The sequence below is a fragment of the Triturus cristatus genome, chromosome 3_1, assembly GCF_964204655.1.
Source record: "Triturus cristatus chromosome 3_1, aTriCri1.1, whole genome shotgun sequence".
NCBI classification, from domain to species: Eukaryota; Metazoa; Chordata; class Amphibia; order Caudata; family Salamandridae; genus Triturus; species Triturus cristatus.
Genome location: NC_140583.1, coordinates 204748699 through 204761562, shown reverse-complemented (window position 1 = coordinate 204761562; position 12864 = coordinate 204748699). Strand labels below are relative to the sequence as shown.

The 12864-nt window shown below is 42.0% G+C and overlaps 1 protein-coding gene across 7 annotated transcripts in view; it reads right to left on the bottom strand.

The window, feature by feature from the left end:
• Positions 1–12864, bottom strand: part of TLN2 (talin 2) — a 1262084-nt gene that overhangs the window by 78543 nt on the left and 1170677 nt on the right. For 5 of the 7 annotated variants that reach the window (XM_085643650.1, XM_085643649.1, XM_085643651.1 and 2 more), the window contains 2 exons: positions 9538–9643; positions 6953–7027 (listed from right to left, as the gene is read on the bottom strand). In XM_085643650.1, coding sequence (XP_085499776.1) covers positions 6953–7027; positions 9538–9643 — 181 coding nt within the window. The remainder of the gene's footprint in view (positions 1–6952; positions 7028–9537; positions 9644–12864) is intronic. The other 2 variants (XM_085643655.1, XM_085643656.1) reach the window with 1 other exon arrangement.

Sequence of the window (12864 nt, the reverse complement as noted above, 5' to 3'; positions counted from 1 at the left end):
TGACGCTAGCCATTGCACCAGCGCGCCCCAAGAATATCAGGACATTTTTGGTGGGAGGGACCATTTTTATTTGGTTTGGGTGATCCCCTGAAAACAGTAAAGAGAGTACTGACTTTGCTGGTTTGATAGGAAAGTGATTTTTTTTCTCTTTATCAACATGGAGTGAAGGCTAAAAGGGTGAAATGAGGAGATCTTGTTGCACAAGCACCACTGATTTCAAAGAAAGAAAGCTTTCTAAACAAGAGCATCCCTGCACCTGTCTAACATGGAGGTATATTTTAATTAATATTTAATGTTTTTCTTAATAGGGTTTAAAAGAATACTATGGCCCAAGCAACAATAGCTCTACATATAGAATCAAACATGTATAGCAGTCAAAAAGAGATATTTTTCATTGAAGAGTTCTGAAGGACACCTTCAATTTCTGCTGGAGTGGTCTAACATATCACTTCAAAAACCCAAGTTGAATGTGCACAATTCGGAGAACCACTCAGAATCCCAAGTAGCAATAACAATAGGAAATATTCTGGTTATTGTTAGCTACCCATCTACAATGCTATCTTGCACAGCTCCCATACACTTAATCTACTTTCAAACTGGCAACAAAAAAATAATTAATTTTGTGGGAAAACATTGACGTTGGTTTGCTTTGTACTGGTTCATTTTGCGGAGTCTTTTTTTTTATCTTCAATCTCTTTTTTTGCTGTCTCTTGTAGGAGCCTGAGATCAGTGGATACAGCTGGCGGGAAGGTGTGTACAGGTTGCCTCAGGCTGCCTGTAGTAAAAGTTAGGCTGTCAGCTTACCAACAGCCTGTCAACACTTTGCCAAGAGAGGAGGATTACAGAATGCCAACAGCATTGACCACACTATTTCAAACGCATAAGAAGAGGCTTAAGTAGGGTGCTTAGGTACCGTGTAATAAAGTGGTAAGATCTTTAAATATTGTAGTTGGAAATGCCATAGCTCGGGAGAGAAGGGCTACCCTGCGTTGCTCTCCTACTGATGTCGCTACTGCCCTATTTATTTGGGCTGTATGGGAATGGTGGTCATAGCAAGTAATTCATAATAAAACCATTTTCACCTGTCCACTTCAGGGGCAAAATATGTAAAACCCGTCTCTAAATATTTTTTTGCCTCTATATGTGTTTATTTTATAGTTGCATGAGAGGGCGGTCCGGTACCTATTCGAGTGCACAGCCGCATCCCTTTTGGCTGCTTATGTGTGAGAGAACCCAAAATGGGTGAGGGTTTTGTATGAGCCTGCCCAGGTCTCTGCTCAACTGGGAGCCCACAATTTAGCATTGTTTCCCTCCTGTCTCATACGTTGTTCGGCTTTTGTAGTTGCCTTAGTATCTGACAAGCCCCTCCTCATCATCTTAACACAGTTTGCATCTGCGAGAGATGTGGCCTGCTATTGGAGACAGCACCACTGCAGGAGAGCATCCTTTTGCATTTGACTCTGCATGTTTGTTGCGATTGTGCAGTGTGACTACAAGGGTCTTCACTGAATTTAAATGTGGTAGGAGAGCTTATTGGTCAGCTATGATTAGCCTTCTTGACCAGTAAGTAGTTCCAGGGTGTCTCAACAATCTAGAAGCTGCACACCAGTGCAGGTTAGAAGGACTGTGATCCATGATAGAATATTACTGGACTTCTGTCTTCCTATCATATTGATTGAAGTCGTGCTGTAGTGCCCGTTGAGGGGAGAGCCCTGATGACTGTGGGAGAAGATGCTGGTCAGAACTTTACAGGAGAGCATACCTTCCAGTTCAGTTCATAAACCCAGCTGCTGGTTAGGACCGGTTAAAGTTGACAAGGACACCACTGCTCTAGTCCACCAGGTTGCCTGCTGCTGTTCAGCAGGTTACACCCAAATTCATTGACATCATTGTCATCGCCTAGTGTGAATGGGAAGAGTCGTATCTACTACATCAGTGTAAGAGTCAGCTTCCTACCTGAACGTGTCCATGCTGCAGGAGAGCCGGTGCATGCCTTCTACTTGGCACCGCAGGCCTTGAAGATTACTCTGGCATCATTCCCTTGCTGGCTAGTTGGTTAACTAGCTCAAGAAGGTAGACCAAGTCTGGAACTGTTGACGACATCCAAATGAGTCAAGCAGATTGGGAGATTTTTCCAATCTGGATCCCCGGTCCTCTATTTCCAGTTTTGTCTTTGCTGAAGAGGTTACCAGAGTCTGTGTCCCCAGGTTTGTAGGCACGCTTAAGTTCAAACTCTGGCGATGGTTCCCAAAATATAGGGCTTTTAAATATCCTGTGCGCTTGTGCGTGGAATCTGTTGTTCTGGTGCCAGCACCAACTACAGTCGACAACGACTCAGTTATCCACTTTAGGGTTCAATAGTACTGTGGGCTCAAATCACTTGTGGTGAAAAAGGACCCTCATTGTCATAACTGGAGCAAAATTGCCACTGAAAGCCCTGGGACTACAGGAACCGGATTTCACAGCTGTAACCATCTTAGTTCTACACTGGTGTCACAATATAGAAGGATTGGAAAATTATGTCTGGAATAATGCAAGTGTGCGTGACCCAACCACAAGAATGCTCTAGTGAATCACAATCTATGACATTGACCTTTTCAGATGAGGAGGAAGTAAACATTAAAATGTTGTTAATGAGGAACGGAGAGAAGGGTTTGTGGTTCAGAATGGAGGAAGGAGTCCTCAGGTAACCTATGAATCTGCAGAGACCTAAACTGGGCTAGTTCTAAGCTAAGGGAAACATTAACATTCACTTTAAAACCCCAGTGGAAGGAGTGAAAATGCACTTAAACCAGTGCTCATCTTCCAAAGAACTACAGAATGAACAATCCCCTTTGAGTACTCGACAGTAATAGTTTTGGAAACAAAAGATATGCCAATAAAAGAAAATATGAATTAACCTATCCCACTTTACATCCTAATTTTCAGTCTGTAGGTAACTCCTCAAATCTCGGACCAAGAGAGCACACAATTACTACAAATACCAAAAGGGCATATATGTCTAGTGCACTGACAATTTAGAGGAAACCAGCAAGTCTTCACTTGGATGGTCAAACTTGCACACATTTTTTTTTAACCAAGCCTTTTTACAGAACAGTCTTTTCATGCCTTCTACAGTGAAAATTGCTTCCTCTTGTGACCGTGGTTTGGAAGATATGCCTTCCACAACAACACAGATGTGCTTCGATTATTTGGCCACAGTACTTAGGAAATGACTGTCGAAGCTAAAAAAATGCACTGACTAATACTACTGTAATGAACACAGATGCTTTCACAGAGACACTGTGGGCAGTAATGATCATTCCATTCTTAATTCCAAAATATATTTAAGGCATTTTATTGAAATATTATTCAAGTACAAATACAATTAATGAAAAAACATCCATCAAAATTAGGACAGGAAGGCCAGGGACAAGGTCAAAATTACAGCTAGGGCCCAGTGTAGGAATAAAAATAGACCTCGATTAAGGTCAGAGTAAAGATCTTAATGAAAGAGTAGGGCTAAGATCAAGGTGAGGGTATGATGAGAAAAAGGGGCTTACATTCGCGTTATATTAATGAAGAAGATGATGATGTAGCAAACCATGAAACCTCATATGAGGAAGGTATTAAGCACACCTCACACAATACGAGTTAATTCTCCAACAGATGTGTCCAGGGAGAAGGGGCAAGTAAAAGGTATAGATGGAGGATCTGCATCAGCTTGGCAGGTGTCTAAGAAAGGACACAGAGGAGCGAAAGCTACAGCTCTCCCTCTGGTGGAATGGGTACTGATTCCTTCTGGAGCCTTTGTTCCAGGAAACGCATCAGAAATCTTGATGCCCATTACATTTTAATGTGATGCTCTCTGTTTGGAAACTGAACTTTACTTTTCTTCAGGAAAAACCGACAGAAAATGTTTTGTTAAGATGTAGAAACTTAAAGCCTTTTTTGGCTCAAAACAATATGGTCTCTTAGGAGCCTTGTGTGGACATGGAGGAGGACTGGACATTAGCAAGCTGGTCTTTGTTGAGCCAGGGCGAAGTCTCAGAGAGAAACTAGAAAAGGTTTTGGAGGGTGCCAGTTTTTTTGTGTGCGTTTCTTTTGCAGATTTATATAGTGCAAACTCGACCCGAAGGCATTCAAGCGCTTTCAATGAGCACCAATTACATTACACAAGGACACATTCATTATTTGGTATGCGCGAGGAGATAAAGTGGTTTGCCCAGAAGCACAGGACGTTGAGGCGATGCTGAGGCTCGAACACGGTTCATTAAACCATTAAGAAACTACATAACAACAAGTACTGAAAGGACAGAATCTGATTCAGGCAACCCACAAAGCCCTTAAATGCACATGCATTAAGGTATTCCCAAGCCATATATAAAACAAATCCCAGATAGTAGATGTGAAACACAGCAATGGGTCAGTATCCCTTTGTCTACATGAACATAAGAACTATCTCTACCAATTCGAGTAAACTAGTCCGGTTGACATTATGTGGGCCGACAGCAAAACCTCCGGTAGGCTTTCTAATTAATCTAGCCGATACTGTAGCTCTCCAGGAATTCTACATGAAGACTGAGGCTCACCAGACTCGGGTGGAAGATTTTCTGTAAATTCCTCAACTGAGACAGAGGACACTTCCTGTGCAGAAGCCTACAAGGAGAGAATTGTCACTTGCATATATCTGAACCTCATGTCCTCCTCATTCAGTACTACAAACAAAGGATCACCGAGGACCTAAAAAATCTCAACTCCCTCCGAACTAGATTAAATCAGAAATGCTGGGAAATTACAAAGCAGAGGGGAAAATATCAGTCCATAATCATGATCTACTCTAGGTATCCATCAAGGTGGCTCTCCTTCAAGAAGAGAACAGGGGCTTCCTGTTCTGATGTGCACCAAAAAAGATTTACCTGAGGGATTCCATATTTCAGAAAGGCCATGTCTGCAACCTCCTGATGCAGTTTCCACTCATGGGATACTACCACCTGTCTGCTGGGAGCCTCCACTATGATTCTTAGAGGACTTCAACCCAGCTTCCCTAAACAGCTGCAATAAACACAATCCTTCCCTTTAGTTCAGGTCACACACTGCAGAAGTAGCGTCACTGAGGACCTGCCCGTCCAATCCCTGCAAGAGGGCTAAAGGTATAGAACCAGCCTTCCACCACGGAATATATATCAGTCAGCCTGGGTTTGCATTTTCTGCTCAGTGCCTTGAAGTTAGCAAACTTGTTCTACCCCTTAGAATCCATGGTCTCCTCAGACAAGTATTAGGATCTTTCCTCCAGTAATAATCCAATCTGGACCAAAATCTCAGTAACTATAAGCAAGGTAATAAAAACAAAACTACTGACTATCCCTGTTGTTTGCCAATTTTGAGACATTGATGACAAGATGATTATAAAGTACACTGAGATAAAAGCAAGCAATCACTCCACCTTTTAGCATTGACATGGTTTTTTGTGGCTATTTACGAAAATCTCCTGTTAGGACCTCCAGCCATCAATTGCGCACTAGAATATGTCCATATAACCACAACGAAAGAAGACGACCATAGACTGCTCAATTTGCAATCTCCACTACTCAATTTCTCTGCAATAACAAACTAACACCACACAACCTTAAAGACCTGCTCACTGTATTAACCTGTTTTTATGTACCATGCTTGGACTTGAAGCACAATTGGCTCTCTGTTCTATGTAATGACATATACAAACCAGTTGGAGGTAACTACTGAGACATTTGTATGTTGACGTTAAATTTACTATTGTAGCGTGCCTGTCTTTCTAGAAATCAGCCATATGCACAACAGTCTAGGTCCTGTCCCAGTAGAAACAGTCCAACCCGTACTGACAGGCCAGGTAACTTCTGAATAGGAATGCTTGGATCCTGCCTTGGGTAGCATGGTGGGCAAAAAAGACATTGGGACTGGATAGCATCCCAGGTTAATTACCAGTGGCTGAGAAAAATGCAGGCCACCCTCCGATCACTTTGTTTTCCTCAGTGCAAATCGGATATTTGAGTTTGAGTCAATGTTTCTTAGTTTGTTTTCACAGGAACTGAAAGGTATAAATAGGAACTAAGATATGGAGCCACAAGAGACTCTGTATATACCAGTGAGGGTGTTACTTTGGACAGAGGCTGTAGTATTGACATGGTTTGGAATTCACGCTGGATCCACTTAAACCTCTTCTGTACAGCTTTCAACAGTGCGTCTGGCTGAAGAGGTTTCAAAAGTTGAATAATCTGCTGGGCGTATTTGTTAGAATTATTTATAAATGGTGTACAGGATAGTTTAACCCTAGTCTATTACATTCACTTTTGTGGTTGCAAATGAGACACAAGTGAGGGGGCAATCTCTTCATCCTTCTTCTGGAATTTGCAAGTACATTTGGTCAGCTCAGCCACACAGGGAGCCTATTCATGTGTACATAATTCCTCCTGCTCCTCCTACAATCCTAACATGTGACAACGTGAATAAAGGGCATTGATGCAGCAATGACGATTCTGAACCCTAGGCTGAGGGAGCCATGATAAAAATAGGTCCAACTTTAATCAATTAATCACCAGTACCAATGCCTCAGCGATAGGGATGAAAACCATCCAGCTATCATTTCTACAACGTTATATAGGTCTCTTCAAATCGCTTCTCTGGCTTTCGATACTAGTTCAGACAACTGGATTATCACACAATAACAGGGACACATAATTGTGAAAATGCTGCGGACATGGATATTGCTAAAGGAATTCACGTTTTCTAAAGTGGATATGAAATGTTACAATGGTGCACTTCAACACATCTCAATTGATTCAGCAAGTCTGATGCTTGCAGTTTGTGCCAACATGCATATAGGTACACAGAACGTTCATGGAAACAACAAAAAGAAAAATGGTTTAAGCTTGCGAAAATGAGCATTGTCCAATGGCTGGAATGAATATACATTGGGCTGAGTGCTAGTACTTACCACCACACATTTTGTAACCCCAAAAAGAAGATTTACTGAGCCCCGAGGACCAGGATCTACAAAGTGTTCGAGAGCCTGTAAATATGCGATACAAAAAAGGGCAGCAGCTTGTTTGTCTAATCTTTAAGTACAACGATAAACAACAATTTGTAAATGTTAAAAACTGAGTTTGCTAAACACCTCTGCAGCAATCCAAGACCAATTTACTGTTAACTTTCACTGTCAAGGAGTACAGACAATGGATAGAGTGAAGGATCAATTACATGTCAGGGTTGGAGAACATTTTATCTGAGCAACCAGTGTACGCATGTAGTGATCGGGAATCCATATCGAGGCCAATGGACACTGATTGGTGCCCACAGGTTTATGTTATGGACACTACTACCAGAGTTGAAGTCATCAAAATCACTGTCTGCAAGCAGAACACGGACCGAAGAAGCATAGTATCTAAACCTCAGTCATGCCAGTAAAAAACAATATGTAGCATAGTTAAGGACTATACTATGGGAAACATCACAAGTGTGCCCTATTGCCGACCAAGTTTTACTGAACAGAAGCACACAGAGGCAAGAGGCAGCTTGCTTTAGTTCTAGAGTCTTTTATAAAAGGTAAAAGATCAATACTGGGTAGACACCACTATAAGAATGCCAGGAACTGCTTATTTTTAGGTTGTTCCTGGGCAGCGCCTGTGCTGCTCTGCGAGCAATGCTGTATTGGAGTATGTACTCTTGAAGCCCCGCCCAGTCTCCGCCCATATTTGTCATTGGCCTGTGTTATTGTCCTTCGTAAATGCTGGCTTCTGATTCGGTATTAGGCTTGTTAGTCCCTCCTTAGTACCTCCTTGTCTTCATTTCTAACCTCCCATGAGGACTGGCCCTTTTACTTCGGTTGTTAAAAGGTACGTCTTCTTTAGTCTGTAAGCACTATTTTCTTTAATGAGTTTCTCTTACTGCCGGAGCGTCTTTCATGCGCATTTGTGACCACTGGCTTGTTTATTTAACTCGTAGCAAATGGGGAGCTCTTCAGGGGCCATGGGAGGCAGAAGGGGGCAACTCAGCGATGCCTTAAAGCATATGAAATGGAATAGATCTTGTATTTGCGAGAGTCTAAGCTATTGGCATTGTAAATGACAATGCCTTTTATTTATGTTTTAAAAAGCAAAACATAAATAAAAGGCATTGTCATTTACAATGGCAATAGCTCAAACTCGCGAAAATGCGAGACCTATTGCCTTGCACATGCTTGTTATATTTAGATACTAACTTTTAAGTTCAGGTCAATTAAACAGCAGAAAAGAAAAATGACAAGGGTGGAGATTTGTGGATAAAATAATTCTCCCGTATTGTTTAAGATCTCTACAGGAGTTGTTTTCACTCCAGAATATAGATAATATTTGACAATTTGGTCAAGAAAACTACTAAATAATATTTCGCTGCAGACATTCCTCAGTGAAAACGTGCATTCTCACATCTTCCCGCTGTGTGAAATAATTGCTAAAGAATTTCAGGGTTATTGGTGTGGGTTGAAAAGTAGATTATGATCAATTATTCTTCGATACAGCAGAATGAGTCAACAAGAATTACATGAATTCTCAACTACCAACCTCTGTTTGCAAGAAGCCTTCATTGATGAAATGCAGCCCTGTGCACAGCTCTCTATAAAAAGTACTGAGCTAAGTCCTCACCATGTTACACCAATTTCTTTTTAGAGACACAGTAAATAACCCATCTGAAATTACGACCCTCCAGATAAACCGCAGCCATAAATTAAAAAACATTCAGAGTTTAAAAAAAAAATAATAATAAATGCATGTATGCCTGAGGCACTTTAAACAGGCTAAGCCACTGTAAGTTAATGTAGCTAGCTTTATGTCTACAGGGTATGCAGTTAGCTCACATTCAATGTGGCTTGTCAGTCATTCTGCTGTGTTATGATGTCACTGGTGGAAACTTATTCCTGGCTGGTATCTACCACTAATGTGATTTCATAAGAGTGGAGAACAGCTTTATGTCTTCACTTTTGGTCGTTTGTAAGTGCTAAACGTCACAGATCCACACTTCATCTCAGTTTCTTCTCCAGCCTTCCAACCAAACTTCCGTCCCGCCCAGGGGAGAGTATCATAATACTCTGTAATTCCCAGGTAAAACAGCGCCAGTGATAGTGGTATGGCTCCCATACTCCAAAATACAGTTTTGGAGTGAGTGGCAGCACTGAAGAACAACTCAGAGGAATTTGCAATCCAACAGAAAGAGGGAAAATAATAATGTTATATATTATGTATTGGCATATCCTTCCTGATCTCTAGTTTATTTACTAATAAATGTATCCCTTACCGCTATCGGCAAAGAAAGAGGGTGTCATACAAGATCGTCACAGCATCAAGAAGTGAAGAACCTATTTCCATACCAGGGTCAGTATTTCCTAAAATTGACATTACATGAGACTCCTCAGCGCCAAACACGCCCTTCACAAGGTTGCACATCTTCTGAAACGCTACACATTTCTATTTGACTGAAGAAAACAAATATTAGTTGTCAAAAAGGAAAACCGTGTCATCAAACAACAATGGCAGATTGCAAAGATACCTTTCATGGACTCTGTGGTCTGGATAAGCTCTGTGACAGCGGCAGCCACTCGTTTTGAGAAGCCGGCCAAAAGGTGTTTCTGCTCAGGAGTTGGCTTCTGAAGAATCTATAATACAAATATGAAAAGACATGCAGGATTTAGTCATAATGAAGACTGAAGAAATTATTGCTTTTTCTGTGTTAAGTACATGTAACCTGTGATCCTGAAAGTCTAACTATCCCAGATGCTTCTGTTTTGCAAAAAATATTTGTGTTGCCCTCTTACTGCATTAAAACAAACACAATATTTTTGATTCAGGACAAAAAAAACCTTGCAAATCAAATTATTAACCAGATCAGTTGACTCTTTTTATAGCGTTTGTTGCAAAATGAATTGGGTCTAGTTGTTTTTGCAGGTCACTGTGATGTTGTAACAATCAGAAATTAGAAGTCACCTCATGTTTCAGGGATGCAAAAAACTAAAATAGTTTAACGAATAATAGTTTAAGATTTTGCAAGTAAATCATCAGTAAAAAAAAAAGGTTTTAGTGGTTAAAAAAATATAAGCAACTCTCATCCCTTAAGCATGATGATAGAGTTTGACACTCTGAGCTTGGGTTACAGACTTGGCGTCACACAATGGAGTTGCTGTCCAGACATCTCTCAAGCAGGTCAAGTGTACTGCACTAACTATCTAGAGATGGGGTGGAACCCAACGCTACTCATCCAACCAGAACAAGCAGGATGCACTACACTCATAATACTTCAACTAAAGATACAGCTTTGAACATGAAGAGAAAAGATGCAAGATGCCTCAGGTCACTGCTTATACAGTTGAGAACAAACATCCTTGCTACTACAGTGAGATACTACAGTGGCAATAAGTTTGGATGCAGAGTGGTTTATGTCAACCCACTACTAGCATAAAGAGCTCTGAGAGATACGCTACATCAGTTGATTTACTGATGCCAGAATTAAAGAACAAGCAAGAGTATGGGTGTCGAGAGGGCTCCTGATTTGGCCCGGGGAACATTTCCGTTACACTGACGTATACTCATGTAATTTCAGTGATTTTGTGTTATGCTTGCTAGATACATTTTTCAAAGCTATGCCAGTAGATCACGTAGTGTTAATATGTGCCATTCGCATTTAGCGCAAGCGCACAGCAACAATTGGAACCACTAAATTGCATGTGGCTGTTGTTTGCCGAGCATGTGTTTTTTGTGCAAAATGCACCCTTGCGTCCAAAATAGGCACAAGTACACCACACACACTATTATATAGAGCAAAATGCTGGCTCTGGATTTTTAGTAATTCTAAGTGATTTTTCATAATTTTCCAGACTTTTTGTGTAATTCCACGAATTATGTGAATTTTGCACACCCAAACTCCTGTAAAGTTTTGAAATCTGACTATTTTATTGGCTGTTTTTGAAAGATTAACGTATACCTTTTTTTTAAAAACAAAAATTAACTTCTCATTCTTGATCCACACATTTGTAGTCACTTGAAAAATAAAACATGCTATTTAAGTTTTTATTGTTAGGCATAAACCAAACGTTCTGTGCAAGTAGGTATTGACAAAAGAAAAAATTTGCTTATCAACTTAAAATCTGCTATTTTCAGATCAGAATAGTGATTTTTAAGGTTTTAAATTACAAAAACCAAATTCGACACACCTAACTGCTCCCAATTAGAAGTGATCACTTTTTAATGGTAAAGATAGATGTTAAGACACAATTCAGAAAATGGCACTTTTGGAAAGTTGGCATTTTTTTGTTCCATTTGGTGCCTGCAGCCTGTATCCTTGATCACATGACTAGGTGCAGCTGACAGCTGGTCCTTCTGTATTACGTCCAGACAGTGAGGCAAAAGAGGAATAGGAGTTAGCAGGATAGGCCCTCTCTGACTTGATAGGGGATGCAGCGGTCACCTACCACACTTGCACATCAATAAGACTGCCTCAGCACACTCACAAAGCTTTTCACACTAGTCGTGTGTGCCCCTAGACATGCAGGGAGGTAGGAAATTCCAAACTCCTCTGGGGATGAAACTTCTCCTACTTCAAAGACGGCACCAAGAATAAATAGTAGACCCTCATACCAAACTCTTCAGTACACATCTGGACCTGTGGAAGTCTCAGAAGAAGGACTGCTATGTTGTTCTGCAAGATGACTGCTGCCTTGCTTCTCTGTTGTCCTGATGCCTGAGTGAGATGGACTGGACCTGCACCATGAACACAGGACCACCAGAATGACTCCAAGGGCTAGTTGGCAGGCCTCCTGATCAGAGCTTCTGGGACAGAAAAGACTCTGACCACCTTGATCACAGCACCTGGACGCTGCCTGCAGTGAGGCTTGCCTCCCCAAGTGGTGCCACCCCAGTCCAGCACCCTTGGAAGTGGGCTTGAAGGCGGTCTGCCATTTCAACTGTGCTCCTATCAGAACCGACCCAGCTTGACGCATCACCTTACTTCAGAACCGCTGTTGCGCATAGCATCCCTGACACAGGGCCCAGCAGCTCCTCTGAACCGCCACTGCGCAACACATCCTCGACCCAGGACCTTGCATCACAACCCCACAACTCTTTGGAACCACTGCTGTGTGACGCATTCTGAATGCAGGACATCACACCCTAGCCTTGCAGGTCCTCGGAACCACCGCTGTGCGATGCATCCTCGATGTGGGATCTTGCAACCCTCCGCAACCAGGATTTAAGTTACTTGGTTCAGCATGTCTAACTTGGTACCTGTATCCGGCCCGCGCTCAATCACTGGCAGCCTTAACTTGTGACTTTGTCCCAGTGCAGTGCTACTGGATAACCACAGTTGGTGCTTTGTGCTTTTGAGCACTATTTCTACCTAACTCTTTAAAATTGCATATCTCCTCGGATTGGATTTTTGTTGTTTTGGTTTTGTACGAGTTACTTACCTTTGGTAACGATTTATCTGGTAGAGACGATTCTAGCCGCAGATTCCTTTGTGTAGAATTATCCCCAGGCGTGAGACTGGATCCGCAAACTTTTTTGCCACAGTATCCCTGCGCACCGGGGGTGGGGCGACATCACGCGACTCCGCCCAGGTGTCGTCCGCGTACGTGACGTCAGCGAGGTCACATAAGACCTAGCGCGCCTACGTCAGTTTTCTTCGGAGAACTTTTCTGCACCACAACGCGGAATCACCAGATAAAAAACTGTGGAAGCATGGGAACAGTGTGCGAAGAGCAGAAAAATTGGAAGGAAACGGTGACTAACAACACCACCAGAGTAGTGCCAACACCGCAGAACCTAAGGGCAGGGAAAGAAGAACAAGCAGAAACCTGCGCAGTCACCCTGCCCGCACATAGACAAC